Below are 19,483 nucleotides of genomic sequence, written 5' to 3'. Positions count from 1 at the left end.
GGCACCAGATCTCATTATGGATGGTTGTGAGCCACCATGTGGTTGCTGGGAATTGAACTCAGGACCTCTGGAAGAGCAGCCAGTGCTCTTAACAGCTGAGCCGTCTCTTCAGCCTTCAGGAGTATGTCTCATTACTGCTGGGATGTATTGTAGCAGATGAGCAATAAATATCAGATGACCGAAGCAAGTGATTGCTCAGGTGGCAATCGGGACCTGCCCCATTGTGCAGAAGTAACAGAACCTGGGGGCTCCCAGGAGCCCCAAGAAGTCCAACTGAAGACACAGATAGAAAGCAGTCTGTTTACAAACTTTCTCTTTCTTTTTAAAGACAGGGTTTCTCTGTGTAGCCCTGGCTGTCCTGGAATTTGCTCTGTAGACCAGGCTGGACTCAACTTGGAGATCAACCTGCCTCTGCCTCCCCAGTGCTGGGATTAAAGGTGTGTGCCACCACTTCCTGGCACAAACTTTATTTTGTGTGTCTTTTAGGGTGCTACAGAGATTGAATTCAGGTTTCTCCTTGCACCTGCTCAGGCATCCTATCTCACAAGGTCTCCCAGATGCTTACGTGGGCCCTCTGGCTGTGCCTGGGCTATAGAACCTCTCCTGGTGGCAGAGGGAAGTCTGGGATTGCCTTTCTCCCTACACAGGTGCTCAGCTTTCCTATCTCTAAATCTCAGAACATCTCTGAAACACAGAGGGCAAGAGAAGGAATCCAAGCTGGGCGGTGGTGGTGCACTCCTTTAATCCCAGCACTCTGTGAGTTCGAGCCCAGCCTGGTCTACAGAGCAAGATCCAGGACAGGCTCCAAAACTACACAGACAAACCCTGTTTCAAAAAACCAAAGAGAGAGAGAAGAGAGAGAGAGAGAGAGAGAGAGAGAGAGAGAGAAGAGAGAGAGAGAGAGAGAGAGAAGGAATGCAGGATGCTAGGGAAGCAAGGGTTTAAGTATTCTTGAAAAGTCTGAGATCAATCAAAATCTACTATAAGTAATGATGGGGAAAAGGTATGAAATATATTTGGGCCTAGAGGTTGGGACCAGCCTGGGCAATATAGCCAGATCCTACCTGTCTCAAAGCAGGAGTGGGGTAGTGGTGGAGAGATGAACAGAGTTGTGTTCCCAGCACCCATGTCTGGCATCATAACCATCTGTAACTCCAGCTCCCCGGAGCCTGGTCTGCGCTCTGTGGGCACCTGCACTCATGTGCACTTACACACATACATAATTTAAAAATGGAGCTGAACATGGTGGTGCAATCCCAGCACACAGGAGGCTGAGACAGGACTGCCAGAGTTCAAGGCTAGCCTGGGCTACATAGCAAAACCCTTCCTCAAAGAGAAACTCTAAAAGGAAGGAAGGGAGGGAGGGAGGAAAGGAGATGGGGAATTAATAGCCAGTGGCTTTCGGCTTTCTCTTTCTTTCTTTCTTTCTTCTTTCTTTCTTTCTTTCTTTCTTTCTTTCTTTCTTTCTTTCTTTCTTTCTTTCTTTCTTTCTTCCTTCTTTCTTCCTTCCTTCCTTCCTTCCTTCCTTCCTTTTTCCTTCTCTCTCTCTCTCTCTCTCTCTCTCTCTCTCTCTCTCTCTCTTTTCCGAGACAGAGTTTCTCTGTGAAGCAGTCCTGGCTGTCCTGGAACTCACTCTCTATAGACCAGGCTAGCCTCGAACTTAGAGATCTGCCTGCCTCTGCCTACACAGGGCTGGGATTAAAGGTGTGCACTACTACCACTTGGCGGCATTCTTTTGAAAAAAAATGTATCATTTCACAATTATGCAATATTTATATATCCATATATATGAAATGTACATATAATTTGTATAATATATAAAAATGTACTTTGATCCCTGCATTATCTTCTCTCATCTCCTTCCTCTGGCGACTCTCATGGGAAGCCAATGATTTTCCAAGGTCATAGTTAGCTCTTCCTTTTGGACTCAGTCCAAACCCTGCTCTTGCCACCAAACTTTGTCCCTAGAGTGGACCCTTGTCCTGTCCCTGCTCACTGGCCTTTGCTGGACCCACGGATCTTCCCAGTGAGCACGCAGTTCAGAGATGCTATTGTCACCTCCAAGCCACAAACCTGGCTGAGGGGATGGGGTACTGAGATAAACCAGGCAAGCTTAGCTAAGGCATGGGTATCCTTTAGAAAAACCTGTGGTTAAAGCAAGTCATGTGATGAGAAAGCCCTGGGCCAGGAAAAGAGAATGTTCTGGAGGTTAAGGCTATGAGGCTGAGGGCAGCAGGCCCTGGAGCCCTGAGTTCTGAGACTGGGCTCCTCAGCTGAGGATGACCTTGACTTCTGACCCAGCCTCCCCTCCCGAGTGCTGGGATCACAGTGTGTGTGCTCCCACACCCAGTTTATGCAGTGGTGAGGATGGAACCAGTTCCTGAGACCTGGTCTTAAAGTGAATGTAAGGGCTGTGTGTCTGGGGGTGGAACAGCCCTCACCAGGAGGAACCCTGAGCCAAATCCATCCTTCCACTCCCTATCTTAGAGATAAATTGGCCAGATACAACACAGATGCACAGGTGGAATTAGAATTTTATATAGATAACAAGTTCTTAGCATAAGACTGCAGAGAAGACCTAGCTGAAAATCAGATTTAACTGGGACCTCCCACAATTTTGTTAAATCTTGAGATCTATTTAGAAACTGGCTCTAATAGGGTGCTGTGGCTTACACCTACAACCACAACTCTTTCAAGGTGGAGGTAGGTGTCCAGCCTGGGCTACAAAGTGAGTTCTAGGCTAGGCTACAGCCTGGGCTACATGAGACCCTCAAAGCAATCAGATGAACAGAAGAAAAAGAAATAGTTCTGGAACAGCAAGATGGTCATCTAGTAAAAGCATTATTGCGTACAAGCCTGATTACCTGATTTAATTCCTGGAACCTGGAATTTGTCAAGTTGTCCTATGACATCCACATGAGCCATGAGCATCTTCACTCATACTTTATCACCACACACATGCCCACATACACAAACATGAACACATATACACATGCACACAAAGCTCAACATGCATGAACGTGTGCATGCGCGCGCGCGCACACACACACACACACAAACTCACACATAAGCACATACATGCACACACACTATGACACTCAGGGGCCTATCAGCAGCCATGGCTGAGCCCCACCTTGCTCTCCAGGAAGAGGCATTCATGAAATTCTTTGCTCTGGTTCCAGCCGGGCGGTGGTGGCGCACGCCTTTAATCCCAGCACTCGGGAGGCAGAGGCAGGAGGATCTCTGTGAGTTTGAGGCCAGCCTGGGCTACAGAGTGAGATCCAGGAAACGTGCCAAAGCTACACAAAGAAACCCTGTCTCGAAAAAAGAGAGAGTCTGGCCCATCTACATCTGTGTAGGATGTGTTCCCAAGTCTCTGCGTCACTTTCTGCTGGGATTCCTGTGGCCAGGCTTGGGGACCCCTCCTCACCTGGAGTCTCCAGAAGAGATCCTCGTACCTCTCCTCTTTCCATCTCGTGCTCTTCTCTCTCTCCATCCCAGTCTTTCTGGTGCACAGTCTCCCTCTCACTGCCCTTCTCACTGACAAACCTTTATCTTCAAAACTATAAACATTCTGACTCATAACAGTAGCAAAATTACAGTTAAGAAATAGCAGTGAAAACAATCCTTTTTTAAAAATTTTTATTATTTATTATGTATACAGTGTTTCTGTATGCCTGCAGGCCAGAAGGGGGCACCAGATCTCATTACAGATGGTTGTGAGCCACCATGTGGTTGCTGGGAATTGAACTCAGGACCTCTGGAAGAGCAGTCAGTGCTCTTAACCTCTGAGCCATCTCTCTGGCCCCTGAAAATAATCTTATGGTGGGGGGGAGGGTCAGCACATGAGGAACTGTATTAAAGGTTGCAGCGTTAGGAAGGTTGAGAGCCACTGTCCTCGGCTCTCATCTCAGCCTCTATCCTGTTGATCCAGCAGTTCCGCAGACAGAAGAGCTGGCCACACAGGCAAACACACGGTTGTAGTGGTATTGTGTTCCCCAAAATATTGTGCACCCTAATAAACTTATCTGGGGTCAGAGGACAGAACAGCCACTAGATACAGAGGCCAGAAAATGGTGGCACACACACCTTTAATCCTAGCCTTCTGGAGGCAGAGATCTCTCTGGATCTCTGTGAGTTCAAGGCCACACTGGAAACAGCCAGGCATGGTGACTCACGCCTTTAATCCCAGGGAGTGATGGCAGAAACAGAAAGATATATAAGACATGAGGACCAGAAACTAGAAGCATTTGGCTGGTTAAGCTTTTTTGAGCAGCACAGTTTAGCTGAGATCCATTTGGATGAGGACTCAGAGGCTTCCAGTCTGAGGAAACAGGATCAGCTGAGGAACTGGTGAGGTGAGGTGGCTGTGGCTTGTTCTGCTTCTCTGACTTCCAGCGTTCACCCCAAACACAGGCTGGGGGTGTAGCTCAGTTGGTAGAGGGCTTGCCTAGCATGACTGAAGCTAGGTTTGACACCCAGCACGACACACAGAGGTCAAGGTGGCACACACCTGTAACCTCGTTACTCAGGGTTAAGGCATGGGAATCACAAGTTCAAGATCCTCCTCAGCTACTTAAGAGAGATCAGCCCAGGATATACAAGATCCTGTCGTCTAAAAAAACTTTACTGAAATGATCTTCCAAGCTGGGTGTGGAGGCACACACCTTTAATCCCAGCACTCTAGAGGCAGAGGCAAGGTGGATCCTTGTTCGAAGCCTGCCTGGTCAACATAGTGAGTTTCAGGACAGCCATAAGAGACTTTGTCTCAAAAAAAAAAGGGAAAAATAATACTATTTGGGGTGTGTGTAGACACACAAGACAAGGTCTCATGTAGCCCAGGCTGGCCTGGAACCTGCTATTTAGCTGCAGACGTCCCTGGCCTCTAATCTTCCGGCCTTCACTTGAGTGCAGAGGTCCCGTGGTGTGCCATGTTCTGCTTAGTTTCCTAATTCTTTGTGTGGATCATCCCAAGAGATTCTCACACATCTGGAAGTCACCTCAGGAGTCTCCTATCAGATGGTAATGGAAGAACAAGGAGGGTCACACAGCTGGTGGAGGCTGGGAAGGGAGGCCTCCGGAGAGCTACCTCCTCATGCTTCCCAAGTCCTTCACTCCTGGCCCCTGGCTGTGTAATGGGAACACTTTAGTGAAGTTAGGCAAGAGGTGCCCAGGAGCCCTGGGACACCATCACTCCTTAGGCTTTCCTGCAGGCTGTGCCTGGCTCTCCCAGTACTGAACAGTTGCCATAGAGAAGTAACCAGAGGGAAAGGCCCCACATAGTTCAACTCAACTCTAGGATTTGTTTTGTTTTTGAGATGGAGTTTGTCTGTGTAGCCCTGGCTGTCCTGGAACTCACTCTGTAGACTAGGCTGGCCTCGAACTCAGAGATCCGCCTACCTCTGCCTCCCGAGTGCTGTGATTAAAGGCGTGTGCCAACACTTCCTGGCTAGAGATTGGGGCCTTTTAAGATGCTGAAAAGAGCTGCACGAGAGAAAGACGTTCTGCCCAGGAGCTAAAGTTTGATCTGGGAATAATGGGGAGCTGAGGTACAAGAGTTCAAGTTGATGTTCAGGTTAATTCCTGAGCAACTAAATAGCCGATGCAAGAACAGGGCTGTGATGGATGCAGTGGGAGATGTCTTTAGCTTGAGACTGGCTAGTTGGGCTGTGATGTGTAGCCCTCAGGCAAGGAGTGGAGTGACGAGAGGCACACCAGAGTCAGGCTGGCCCTTGGTTAACTGCACAAGGCTCTAAACTCCAGGTCTTGCCTCTTCAAATCCCAGCACTTAGGAGCTGAGGTAGGCAGACTGCTGAGAGGCCAGCCTAGCCTGCAGGGCAAGAGTGTCTTAACACACTGAACAAACCCCAGAGCAGCAGTAATAAACATAACTGATTCCTCCCAAATCACCCTGGAGCTCAACTCCCACACCTCTGCTTACCTGGCCTTCAGTTCAGGGGCAACCATGGGGTCACTCCCCAGTTCTTGCCTTCACACTGCACCTTCCACACCTGACTGGATGAGACTACCTCGGGTGCAACCACACACTTGTGACTACTTCAGTGGTTGCCTCTTGGTCTGCTCCATGTGTCCGAGGAGTCTCCCTTGCATCTAAGCTGGACCATGTCCTCAGAACCCTCAATGCCTGGTCTCAGCCAAAGGACCCTCCAACCTGCGTCCTACCCATGCTCAGTCTCCTGCACTGACCAACCCCCCACCAACCTTGACACAGTGCTTCATGGGTAAATAACATTTTGTCATCATAGGCCTCTGAACTCAGCTGAGTCCAGGACTCACTCAATTCAAAAAAATTTCCCCCCTTTGAGACAGTCTTATTATGTAACCCAGGCTAGCCTCAAACTCAGAAATCCACATGCCTTTTGGACCTGTTCTAGTATTACAAGGGATTTTACTCCCAGTGTTAACAAAACTCAAGGAAACAAACAGATATAAATGAAAACTGTCTGGAGTCCAAGGCTCAACTGGAATGCAATGTGGCCCTTGGAGATGCTACAATGAGCCATCTCAGTCACCTGGGCTAGGTGTTTCTTCTCAAAGTAGGAAAGGCAGGGTAGAGACAGGATGAATTGAAAACTCTGGGCCGTATTCAAGTCCCTATAGGACCAAAATGGGAACAAAGCCCAGGAGGCCAGTCCCACAGAGAATCCCAAGTAGCATCTAGTGCACCGTTCTGCACACTCCTTTAGATGGCTCATTACATACCATGACTCCATTTCATTAGGGCTCAGCAACTGGCATGGTGCACGTGCATGTACCCCCCACCCAAGGACCTAAGTCTGAGCCCTTGGAACCCCTTAAATGTCATACCTAAGTCACCGCAGCAGCGGGTCTAGAACCTGGCCTGTTACTGTGAATTCCCCACTCAGAAAGGAGAGGAGGGAAACTTCTGCTATTTTTCAGAGAAGACAGGCCCAGAGCCTCAGAACTGATTAGAAGCCAGGCGGACTTGGAGACAGACAAGAATGCTCCCTTGAAGTAACAACCTTCTGGAGGCTGCCAGGCCCAGACTTCAGAAAAAGCTATTTAATGAAAACACGTTGCAGCTTGCTGGTTGGATAAATTATGAAATTTATTTGTATTTCGCCTTTTAAAAGCCAGAACATAACTACGCTTTCTGGAAAGTAACTGTATTAGAAATAGTGAACACGAGGCAGGACAAGAGGTCCCTGTTGCACTGTCGCACAGCTATGCCCCTGTCCGACTTCCCTCAGGTGTCTCCTGAGCAAACCTTTCCAGAGGGTATAGTGAAGTGGGAATTATCTGGGCCCTTCTAAACAGTAACACTGGGAAAGTGATCCTACCCGACTCTGCTGGTTAGGAGGATCTGAATTAGCTCTTCCCTGGCAGGCAGAGGCCACAGTGATGTATGGCATCAAAAGCACACTACTGCGTGCAGTCTCAGCTGGACCAGAGCCACACGACAGGAGACACGACAGACCCCCAAGCCCTAGGTCTATCCTGCTGATCGGCCTGGTGGTGTCCATTGTACTATAAAGAATGTGCTGGACTTCCAGCGTTTAGAGCTGCTGCTCAAGAGTCTCCAGCAGACCGCCTTTCTCAACTTCGGCAGGGGGCCTAACTTTCTTAACTTCCCAACAGGGGCTTTGAAGAGACAAGTGAGTATGACGCTGGCTTTGCCACAGCCTTTTCACTGAGAGGCAGGGTTTTAAAACACATACTTAAGCAAGTAGGCCCGTATGACAGCAATGCTCAGCTTCATCAAGTCACCAAGCAGCATATACAGCAGTCAGTGCCCTTCCTCCCTCCTCCCATCACACAGGACTCTTTCAGTCTTCAGCGCAAGAATATCAGCAGATACCCAGCATAGGGGCACATGACCCAGCCCTCTGGGAACACTCCTCAGTGTGAAAGAGAACCAAAAGCCACACCTCTCCACTTACAGGTGACTGCAGCCCAGCTTTGCTACCCAACACTTGCACTGCATCTCTAAGGTGACACCTTATTCTAAAAAGGCACTGTCAGGCATTTAAGACAGACGCCGTCAGTCCTATGGATGTGCAGGAGGTGCAGGGAAAACAGCAGTGACCAAAACCTCCAGCATCAGTCTATGAAACCCCAAGGTCACCCAGGAGGAAGAGAAGAGCGCAGCCCTGGTCTGGTACGCAGCAGAGCCCAGGTACCTCAGGGACAAGGAAAGGAGTCCCAGTTTTATTGTGCTATTCATGGCCCAGGGAAGGGCCTGGCTGGCTGGGAGGACCTAAGAGACAAACACTGGACAGCAGGATGACTGTGAAACAAGAACATGTGGGAACAGAAGCTGGACTCTTCTTAAAGGAGGCAGTAGCTGAGGTGTGGTGAGAGCAGACCACGGACAAACAAGGTTACAGGCGGGGAAGACGACGTCAGCAAAAGCCCAAAGGAAACAGGGATCTGCTTAGGGTCCTGTCACCCTGGGAGAAGTGACCCTGTCTGGTGCCATGGCTCATTTCCAGATCTGCAGTACATGTGCGGTGCAGGAGTCAAGGGCTCACACCTAATGGTAATGGAAGCTCCAGAAGGAGGTGGACAGTGAGGCCCTGCTCACTGGTCAATGATGGAGCGCTGCAGCACCTGGTTCATCATGTCATCTTCATCCACATCGTAATCCTGAGGGCAGAAGACAGCAGCCTAACTAACTGTTCACACCCAGAAGAGCCACCTTCAGCAGGAGCCTAGCAAGAGGGTCTGGAGAAGGCTGTTAAGGACCCCAGGCCACTGTTTAGATGCTGTGGAACTGGGAAAATTACTTCATCTCTCAGTGTCTCTTCTGTCTCATCATTAAATAAAAATTAACAGCTTGGAGCTGGAGAGACAGCCCAGTAGTTGAGAGCACAGACCGCTCTTCCAGAGGACTCAGGTTCAATTTCCATCACCCATGGTGGATCACAACCAACGTTAACTCAAGCCCCAGAGAACCGGACATCTGGCCTCTGCAGCTCTGCAGCACTGCACACATGTGGTGTGCAAACATTCATAAAATAAAAATAAATCTAAAAAATAAAAAATTCCTGGGGCTGCAGAGATGACTCAGTTGATAAACTGCCTGTTGTGTCGAGCACAAGAACCCGAGTTCTACCAGGGTATCTTAAGCCCCACTCTGGTACCCATCCACCCACCCACGAAGAGACACTGTGCAGCTTCCCTCTGGGACTGAAAGCTCTTCAAACCCTGAATAGTGCCACCTGCACCCCCTCCAGAAAACTGGGCAGCAGTGCTGTCCCCTGGGATAGGTACATCCTCACCACAAAAGTGTCATAGGAAAAGCGGTGGCGGCGTTGGATATGCTCCATGAAGTTGGCGCTGCGGTAGCTGGGGTCTCCCCAGGGCATTGAGGCACATATGGGACAAACCTGTCAGGAGGAAGCAAGGTGCTGTGACCTGATGATGCCTGAGCTAAACCTAGCCCTCTGTGACCTCTGCTCAGCCCCTTTTCTGTAGGACAGCTTTACTGACAAGCCCAGGTACAGGGCCTGGTCACTCTGCCCCATAAACATAAAGCAACCCAGAAAACACTGTCTATCAATTCAAATGACATGTGGGAATGGTGACAGGCTCGTAAAATAATGGATTTTACGATTCCCAACAAAGTAAAATTCAGCTTTACACCAATGATAACAAAGTAAAGGCCCAAATGACAGGGATAAGGCCTGTACACGCCAAAAGCCAATCTGAGCAGGCACAGAGCACATACCTGTAGTCTCAGCAGCAAAGAGGCAGAGGAAGGAGGATCAGGGAGTGATTGGGGGCAGCGGCAGAGCATGCTGCCCTGGCTCAGATGGGAGTGAAGCAGCACCGGACACTGCATGTGGCACAGCTCCTGACTCTCTGATTCCCTGCTCTGTTCACTGAACTCAACAGGCAGCAGTTTTCTTCACCTGCAGACCATCCCAGCTTTCCTCCTTAGTGCAGGAGGCAAACTCGGCTTCCATAAACTCAAAAACCTCAAGTTTGCCTCCTTGAATCCAAGCCACCAACTCCATTTCAGCTCTCCAAGTTTGCACAGCCCTGCCTTAACTAGGCTGTGGCCACCCTACTTCCAGGCCTTTCAGAGGTCACCTTTTACTTTGGAACCTGGAAGACGACCCTCAGCTGGAGCTGACTTCTCCTTGGGCTGACCGCAGACCCCTGGTAGGTGTTTGGATGGTCGAGTCTGGAGCCGTTAGCTGTGAGCCTAGCTAGCTAAGGAGGCGGCACCTGCTCTGTCATTCCTTCTGACTGCCTATGAACAAGAGCACCTAACCTTGAAAGGGGCTGGGGGCTTAGATCATCTCTGCCAGTTCTGACAGCACCACACTTAACCTTGACAGCTTCTGAGCTGGTGACATGGCTTAATAAAGAGCACTTGCCTATAATATGTCAGGCCCAGGGTTGAATCACCAGCACAATAAGGAAATAACAAAATATTCAGAGCTGGGCTTGGTGGCTCAGGCCTGCAATCCTGGATCAGAAATTCAAAACCAGCCCTGGCTACATGATGAGTTTGAGGCCAACATAACCTATATGAGACTCTTTGTTGTTTAAGTGATTTTTAATAAAATGTTAAGATATATGCTGAAGAACTTAAGAGGGGAAAAGGTCATAGTATCTTTAACTTCTTCCTAAATGGCTCATCAAAACCATACATATATACAACACAGTTAAGCAAATTTTGGCAAAATGCTGTTAGGTGAAGGGTAAAGACTTCAATGGATAGTCTGATAATTTTCTGTATGTCTGACTTTTTACTTAGTCAAAGAAAAGATAATTCTTACCACAGACTTGGTATCCGTGCTGTGTGATAATTTGCAGTGCTCCACAAGTCCTTCCTGATCAAAGTTCTTCTCAGGACAGTAAGGACAAGGAAAGGTGTACCGGTTTGGGACATTTCTGGGAGGTGAGATACAGAAGAGCACCCTGAGAAGCATTCCACACCATCTCAACCACTGCACGTTCCAAAGAACCAAAACCATCATGCGTTAGAATTGAGGCGTTTTTGTTTTTCCGAGACAGGGTTTGTCTGTGTAGTTTTGGTGCCTGTCCTGGATCTCGCTCTGAAGACCAGGGTGGCCTTGAACTCACAGAGATCCGCCTGGCTCTGCCTCCCGAGTGCTGGGATTAAAGGTGTGCGCCACCACTGCCGCCCGGCTAGACTTGAGTGTTTGATACCATAGCACGGCTAACACAGGAACACATGAGGACATCCTGCACCCCAGAAGCTCTCAACCTCAGCCAGCAGCAGTGATCACATCTCTCCAATTCCCCAAATCCACACACCTAAAACCGCCAACACCACAAGCATCCACATCTTTCTGGGGAGAGGTCATTACCTTGGCTGAAGGGATGCATCCTTGGTGGTGGCCTTCACACCTTCCATGATGTAATTCTGGTATTTGGAACATGAAGCCACGTGAGCTCTGATCTTAGACAGGACGTACTTGAATAGAAAGAGTGGGACCATGAGTTAGTGAGGAGCCATCAAGAGGTGATCCCAAACCAGGTGCAGAACTAGACCACACAGTGGGTTCACAATCACAGAACTCCTGACTACGCAGAGGGCAGAAAGCAGGCTGCTGCAGTTTTTCACCACGCCAGGATGACTGTTTCACTTCCTACATCTGCTTCCACTGTGAGGTCACTCTCACCATCTGCTCTCTGCTTACCGACATTTTCCAAATCCAGTGATGTTTTAAAAAGTAGTCCACTCTCTTCCTATTTATTTTGTGCATGTGTGCGTGATCTGTGTGGAGGCCACACAAGGTGCTGGTCCCCTTTTCTACCCTGACTGAGACAAGGACTTTCACTACTATGTAAGCCAGGCTGGGTGTCCCCCAAGCTTCTGCTCATTCTCCTGTGGTATTACAGAGGATTCTGCTATTGCATCTCTCTGAACTCAGGTCTCACGTGTCATGATTAGGCAGCAAGCACTATTACCTACAAAGTCACCTCACTGGCCCTACACTCACATTTGAATTTGTCGTTTACCCAGGCATGGTGGCACACATCAGTGATCTCAAGGATCCTGGGAGGGTAAGGCAGAAAGACTCCTAAGAGTTCCAGGCTAGCTTAACCCACAGAGACTGAACAGTGTTTTGGTCTGCCTCCAGTTGTATTTTTGTTGTTTTGTAACAGGGTCTTATATTTATTACCCGAGTAGGCCTGGAGAAATCCTCTTGTCTCAGTCTTCCCAGGAGAGAATACAGACATACACTAACACACTTGTTTGAGAGCTCTTAAAGAATTATACAGAATGAAGGAGGAGAGAGATATTTGATGGGCACATCTACCATTAAAACCATCAATTTTTATTTTGTTTTATGACAGGGTCTCACATAGCCCAGGCAGGCCTTGAACTTTCAATCCTCCTGCCTCCACTTTCCCAGTGCTGGTACTGGTACAATAACACACCACTTTACTAACCTTGCAAATGGAGAATATTAAAGCACACGAGGAGAAAAGTGTGCATGAAAAAAGACAAAGATTAAGGCTAGTGTGTTGAGATTCAAAATGAAGAAACTATGAAGAGACAAGGTTCCAATCCCAGAGCTGCAGGCACCAGCCAGAGCACACTGACTCAGCGGCCGACCTAGGAGCTAGAGCCAGCTCAGAGCACTTGGACTCAGCTGCCCACTGAGGCGCCTGAAAACAAATGTGGGAACAAGCCTGTATAGACTGTAAGAGTCTCACTGTGCACCAAAACTAAACCCCTCTGAAAAGATGGAGGGGAAAAGATATACCCATTAATGGCCACCTACACCCTGATGCTCAATGTTCAGAATTCAAGGTTATTCCCAGACATACTGAGTCTGAGACCAGCTGGAGAGGTGGCTCAGCGGTTAAGGGGCTCTGACTGCTCTTCCAGAGGACCCAGGTTCAATTACCAGCACCCACTTGGCAGTTCACAACTGTCTGTGGCTCCAGTTTCAGGGGACCAGCAGACACATATGTATACATACACATAAAATTAAATAAATCTTGGCGGGCAGTGGTGGCACACGCCTTTAATCCCAGCACTCGGGAGACAGAGGCAGGCGGATCTCTGTGAGTTCAGGGCCAGCCTGGGCTACAGAGCAAGTTCCAGGACAGGCTCCAAAGCTACACAGAGAAACCCTGTCTCAAGGGAAAAAAAAAAAGTAAATAAATCTTAAAAAAAAAAAAAAGGAGAGGAAGAAACTTGCTAGGCATGATCACTCACATTGGCAATCTCAGGACTTCAGAGGTGGAGGCAGAAGACCAGTTTAAGGCCAGCCTCGGCCACATGAGTCTTTGTTTTGTTTTTTTTTTTAAAAAACAAGCAAATAATCTGGGTGTGGTGGTGTAAATACTTAATCCCAGCGCTGCCCTGGGAGGCAAAGGCAGGTGGCCCTCCATGAGTCCCAGGATAGTCTCCTCTACATATAGAGCTCCAGGACAATCAGAATTACACACAGTAATCTTGTCTCAAAAACAAACGCAACAAAACAAAAAAACACCAAAACAAAACCCCCAATAAACCAAACACGCCAGCCAGGGATAGCATCGAGACCGTCCAGTAAACAAAAGAGACAATGAGACTCGGCTTGTTGTGGTGACTCATGCCTATTAATTTTAATTTTGCAGCACTTGAGAAGCAGAGGCAGGTGGAACTCTTCAGTCCAAGTCCTGCCTGGTCTACCTACATAGCAAGTTCTGAGCTAGCCAGGGTTATGTGGTGAAACCTTGTCTAAAAACAACAAAAACAGAAAACTAAAAACAACAAGATGACATACAAAGTTATCTAGTAACTTTGTAAAACAAAAATTTCAAATACAAAAAGATGAAGGAATGTAAGAAGCAGCAGGGGTGTACCCTCACTGTGTGTTTGTACACATTTACACTGATGTTCGCCTAAAGAAAGGTACAAAGTGCTGAGCAGCTTTTTAAATGTAAAGCTATCCTCCAGCCTCAGCCTGAGTGCCAGGATCATCAGTGTGCAACACCACACAGCAAACAGACCCACCTTTCAAGAGGGGTCTGTGGAGGAACAAACAGTGGTGTTTTATTTATTTTTTTACTATTGAGAATAAAATATTATAATGATTTAAGAACCAATAAGGAAGATAAAGTACTAGCTATCCGTGCTTCAGCAGCAGTTACACAGTGATGCAGCCCTGTATAACTGCACAGCACGGCCACATCCCATTGGTAGGTAGACATTGCTAGTGTCTCTCCATCTCACCCGACTCAGGAGTCTTTCAAGGGTTAAAACAAAAGCAGTAAATTTATGACTAGTGACAGACTATGAAGCTTTCCTTTGAGCTCAGTGGAGACTTCTACACCCCTAGCCTCAATTTTTTCGAGACAGGGTCTCTCTGTGTAGACCAGGCTGGCCTCAAACTCACAGAGATCTGCCAAAGGCGTGTGCCACCACCACCCTGCACCCCAGATGTTTTGAGCCACTAACTTCATATATATATATTTATTAAAAATAATGGAACACCCTTAATATTCTAATGAAAACAGAAAGCACACGAGAGTTAACACTTTCTACAGCAGGTCTTAGTAACTAGGCTGCTGGGGACTCCTTGCTTTGGTACTTTTGTCCTCAAGTGCTTAGAGGTGGGCACTACTCCCCAGCTCAAGATGGGTCTTTTTACGGGGGTGGGGGCTTATTCCTACGGATTTCAAAGGTAAAATGTATAAATCACTAAACCAACTTATGAAAACAAAACAAAACAAAAAACCAGCAAAGTCGTGGAAAAAAAAACAAAAACCCCAGCAGCACAGCCGCCACCACCACAAACAGCAGGCATGCACTTGTGCTGTTAGTCACTACTCAGGCTCTACCTTCAGACACTTGCACCGTTTTACCATCTCATCCCCGAAAGACAAGGACTCTCCATGTTATGTCCACATACATTCTTACGGCAGCCATGGCAAGAAGTCTCTGTGCTCTCGATCTGTCGCTCGAGCTCCACAGCTCGGACGCCAGGTGCCAGAGCGCTGCGACACACCCCACAGACAGGTTTCTTCGGCTTCAGACATTCCTGCAGGCATGCAGAGCAAAAGCTAGAACAAGACATACAGAGAACCTGTCATGCAAAGAGACAAGACAACAAAAGTGGATCAACTCTTTAAAAGACACCAATGAATAATGGATTTGAACAGCCTGTTTCCTACTCATTCAAAAACAATGCTAAGCCCTTTCAGGGCAGAAAACAACTGTGGCTGGGGTTGGGGACACTGTGGAGAACACAGGCGCGCACACACACACTACACTAGGTGGAGAAAGGCATTATGCTTGAGCCGTCAAAGCTTAGCTCCTGTCATTAGGGAGTCTTGGTGGGGTCGCCTGACCCCATTTTCTTGTGTGTGGCGATGTTATGCCCACCCGGAGGACACTGGAGAATGACCTATGTATAGCAAACACATAACTCGGGTGTCTAGCACGTGTGAAACAGTAAGTGGAACTGCTACTCTCAGAGGTGAAAGCAAAGCATGGGCACATACAAACCCAGTGGAGCTGGTATAACCCAAGAACAGGACGCAGCGGCCCTCAGAGGCAGCCTCTGGATCAGCCTTAAAAGACTGCAATTGACAGACAAGGGGAAGAATACTCTATGACCTCAAGTTAATTTTTTCAGTCAATGCATGATGGGGAAAAATAAAGAAAAAGAAAAAAAATTTTTTTTTTCCAGTCTCAACACTTGGGAGGCAGAGGCAGGAGGCTCTTTTTGAGTTCGAGGCCAACCTGGTTTACATAGCGAGTTCCAGGACAGTCAGAGCTACATAGAGGGCTGTCTCAAAAAAACAAAAAACAAAACAACAAAAACAAAAACCAAAAAAAAAACCAAATCAAACAAACACCAACCCCAAATTCTAAAGTGTCAAGGGAACATTGCAAATTAAACAGTGAAGACACAAGACAGGGGTGGGGGGGGTGCACTAAAATTCTCTATGTACTCAGAGAACTCAAATTCTAAAGTGTTTCTTGACAGAAAATGATAGCACACACCTTTAATCCCAGCACTTTGAAGGCAAAAGTTTTTTCTCAAAAGCAGGCCAAAGGTTTAAAGTAAGACACTATCATCAAATCCGAGTTTCAGGAAATGGATTCTGGTGCACTGCAGACAACGGCATAGTTGTGGATTTTGGTTTTTTTGTTTGTTTGTTTGGTTTTTCGAGACAGGGTTTCTCTGTGTAGCTTGGAGCCTGTCCTGGACTAGCTCTGTAGACCAGGCTGGCCTCGAACTCACAGAGATCCACCTGTCTCTGCCTCCCGAGTGCTGGGATTAAAGGTGTGTGCCACTGCCCAGCAACAGCAGTTTTAATATGAAGGAGGAGGAGGGAGACAGCGCAAACCTAACAGTGACTCATGGCCAGCACTGCGAAGCTCTGAGGCCACAGACATGCACACTGTGGTCCAGAGGCAGAAGCAGCACCTGCTGGCTCACTCAGCTAGAAGATAAAGATGAAGAGCAGGTGGTGATCCTGAGGAGAAGCACACGGAAGATGGCTACGAAGGCACAGGGATCACACTACTCACCCACTCTGACAGATTTCTACAGATTATACATTAGCAAAATCTGATGGAAGAGCCCAGGATATGTATTTAAAGCAGAGTTGACCCATTTTTTACTTTAAGAAATCTTTATCATTTGTTAGGCAAAATTCTAGTACAGGCTGGGAGTCCTGACAGTCATTTACCTGAGGGCAGAGTGGACACACACGTCTCTCTGTCCTTATGATGATATGTGTGTGTGTGTGTATTTTTATATATATATATATATATATATATGTTTTTATTTTTGTTTTGAGACAGGATTTCTCTGTGTAACCTGGCTGTCCTGGAACTCGCTTTGTAGAATAGGCTGGCTTCAAACTCAAAATCCACCTGTCTCTGCCTCCTGAAGCTGGGATTAACATTGTGGACCACGATGCTCTCTTTTTAAATTGAAGAAAACATAGTAACTTCACACAGTGATGGAGAATAAGGATAACACCACAGAGACCTGGGCAGGGTGAGCACAGGAAGCACTTCTGAAGAGGTGACACTGAATCACAGGCCACAAAGACCTGGACGAAGAGAGTGCCACAAGAATGTGTGACAAGGAATGTGTCAAGTGCAGACAAGAAGGCTCTTGGGTCAGTGATGTGGCAGATCACATAGAGAAATGGCAAGGCAGGGCCTTTCCAAAACCCCATCCCAAGAGTAACTCAAGACAACAGAGGAAATCGACCCAGCGTGCAGAAAAAAGCAATTTATTTTCTGGCCTATCAAATGCTCACCAGCCTCGGTATGCCCGAGTTATGCCCTGACAAGGAAGCAGCTTCTAAGCTGCCTGTGCCTTGAGCTTTCAGTTTCTACTTCCTAGTAATGGGGATGTTTCTAGTTCAGCCTTCCTGACTCTTTAGCATCTAGCTATCTGCACTCCACCAGACCAGAGAGGGTGTAGCCACTCAGGGTCTGACCTGAGTTTCATAAAAATCAAATGTCCCAACCACAGCTGTGGGACTCTTCAGCTCCACAGGCAAACATTAAAAAATCAACTAGGTAGAGCAAAGAGCACTCAGAGAAGGCTGAGAGACTTCAGCTGCCTCACCAAGGTGTGTCTGACTTCAGCCTGCACCAAACTGCTGAGTACTGGGCTGGTAATGTCTGCTATGCCAGTTCTGCTCCTTGACCTCTGACCTAGGAAAAGGTCAAGGAGGCCTCAACTTGGGTTGCTTTTCAATCTGCTCAAGTTTGTTCGCAGTTAACACTCCCACAACATCCCTGTAATGCTCTCCTACTGCATAGTGACCTACACCATAGCTCGATCATTCATTAGTACTTGTTTTAGAAAATGTTTTGCGGGTGTGCATGGAAATGTGTATGCCGCCGAGGACAGCTTTCGGGAGTCAATTCTGCCATGTGGCTCCCCAGGAGTGAACTGTCACCAGGTTTGGTCACAAGTGCCTTCACCTTCTGAGCCAAGGCAGTGGCCACTTGATAACTATCAACTTCCTGGGCTGTAAACCCGGGGGCCAAATCATCTTCTTACTCTACCCCACAGCCGGCACTCAGAGGGCAGGCATGCAGACACTCCAGCTGACTGCGAGGGGTCTAGGGATGCCCACAGTGCTGAGCGCTGGTTTACAGCAAGGGGCACAAGGCCGTGGCACTCTGTCCTTGTGGTCCCAACATGCTGCTCTGTAAGGAAAGGAGCAAAGCCACTGCAGGGGGGAGCGGGGGAGATCATCTAAGCCAGGACGTGAAGCCCGAATAGCGGTGGGGAGGTGATGGGTCCAGGTTACCCAGACCGAAACTAGAGCTGGCAGGATCTCAGCCTCCCGGGAAGCAACGACAAGCAGCTTTTGCTGCCGGGAAGGCCCTGTCCTGCCCTGCGCGGGCGGCGTTTCTGGATCAAACCGGGCCTGGGGACACAGCTGGGGACAGCCTGGCAGGCGAGGCTGCCGCAAGGGAGCCTTTCAAGTTCATTCACCTGGGAAGGGCCGGCCCGCCCAGGTCGGCAGCGGGGACGCCTGTGGGTCCCAAGGGCGCTGGCGTGGCGGGGTCACCGAGGCCAACGCCCGGGGGACAATCTGAGCGGAGCGGGAGGGAGTGAAGCAGGAGGTCGTGGACCCCCGGCCCTTGGGCTGAGGGGTGTCTGTCTGGGGGTCCGCTGCACGGCCGGTCACGGCGCCCAGGGGAGCCCACGGCCGCCCTCGCTCAGCCCTCGAGCCGGCTGAGACGGCCCGGACAGGGACCTGGGGCGCCATGGAAGCCCGCGCGGAGCGCGCCTCGGTGAGCGCCCGGTCGGCGGGGAAGGCCGCGCCTCCCGACACGTCCCTTCGGTCCCGAGCTAGGCGCCCGGCGGTCACGCGCACCCCTCGGCCGCACAGCCCGCGGCGGCGGGGGGGGGGGACGCGACGCCGAGGTCGAGGGGACCCGCCGGCCGCCGAGCCCCCGCCCCGGCCGCCCCGGCCGCCCGCGCCCCCTCCGTCAGGCGCCCGCCACTTACACGTGTCCGCAGGGCACCTGCACCGGCTTCTCGAACACTTCCAGGCACACGGGACACGTGAAGCGGCTGAGGGGGTCAGTGTCTGACGCGGGCCTCGTCACGGGCGCCGCTCCATCGCGGGCGTCCTGCTGCGCCGCCGCCATCTTGCCGCTGAGGAGCGTCGGCGCTGCCAGAGAAAGAGCCGCGGAGGGGGGCGGGGCCGCCGGCGTTGGCGCACGCGCGAGGGACGGAGGCGGGGAGGTGGGCGGAGCCTACGGCCACGGGCCCTTGGAAGCCCCCGCCCACCCAGGTACGGTGGTGGCCGCCTGGAGAGGGCCGGCCACTCCGTGCCCACACGAGCTACACCGTGAGTGTGTCCTGTTATTAAAGTTGACCTTAGCCAACTCACCAACTTGCCCAGGCGAACTTTGAACCTTCCAACCTCCTGCCTCTGCCTACCAAGTAGCTGGAGTTACAGACTGCACCACCAGACATAGCTGGATGATCTCATCAGATTTCTCAAGATTTTTTTCCTGACTGAAAAC

The 19,483-nt window shown here is 49.4% G+C and overlaps 1 protein-coding gene across 1 annotated transcript; it reads right to left on the bottom strand.

Moving 5' to 3' along the window:
• Nucleotides 1-7,069: 7,069 nt before the first annotated feature.
• Nucleotides 7,070-19,141, bottom strand: Rnf114 (ring finger protein 114). Its single transcript, XM_028868574.2, has 6 exons — nucleotides 18,960-19,141; nucleotides 14,874-15,024; nucleotides 11,328-11,434; nucleotides 10,773-10,887; nucleotides 9,264-9,371; nucleotides 7,070-8,628 (listed from the first exon to the last, which is right to left on the bottom strand). The coding sequence occupies exons 1-6, from the start codon at nucleotides 19,100-19,102 to the stop codon at nucleotides 8,563-8,565; spliced, it is 690 nt and encodes a 229-aa protein (XP_028724407.1). The 5' UTR covers nucleotides 19,103-19,141; the 3' UTR covers nucleotides 7,070-8,562.
• Nucleotides 19,142-19,483: the final 342 nt, after the last annotated feature.

This window comes from Peromyscus leucopus, chromosome 4, assembly GCF_004664715.2.
Source record: "Peromyscus leucopus breed LL Stock chromosome 4, UCI_PerLeu_2.1, whole genome shotgun sequence".
NCBI lineage: Eukaryota > Metazoa > Chordata > Mammalia > Rodentia > Cricetidae > Peromyscus > Peromyscus leucopus.
The sequence above is the reverse complement of the archived record's forward strand: the minus strand, read 5'-3'. Positions and strand labels throughout refer to the sequence as shown.

Coding starts and splice junctions, on each gene's coding strand:
- Rnf114 (XM_028868574.2), bottom strand. CDS start 19,102: ATGGCGGCGGCGCAGCAGGACGCCCGCGATGGAGCGGCGCCCGTGACG. Junction 15,025..18,959: donor CAGGTGCCCTGCGGACACGT/GTAAGTGGCGGG, acceptor GTCTTGTTCTAG/CTTTTGCTCTGCATGCCTGC. Junction 8,629..9,263: donor TTTCCTATGACACTTTTGTG/GTGAGGATGTAC, acceptor TTCTGCCCTCAG/GATTACGATGTGGATGAAGA.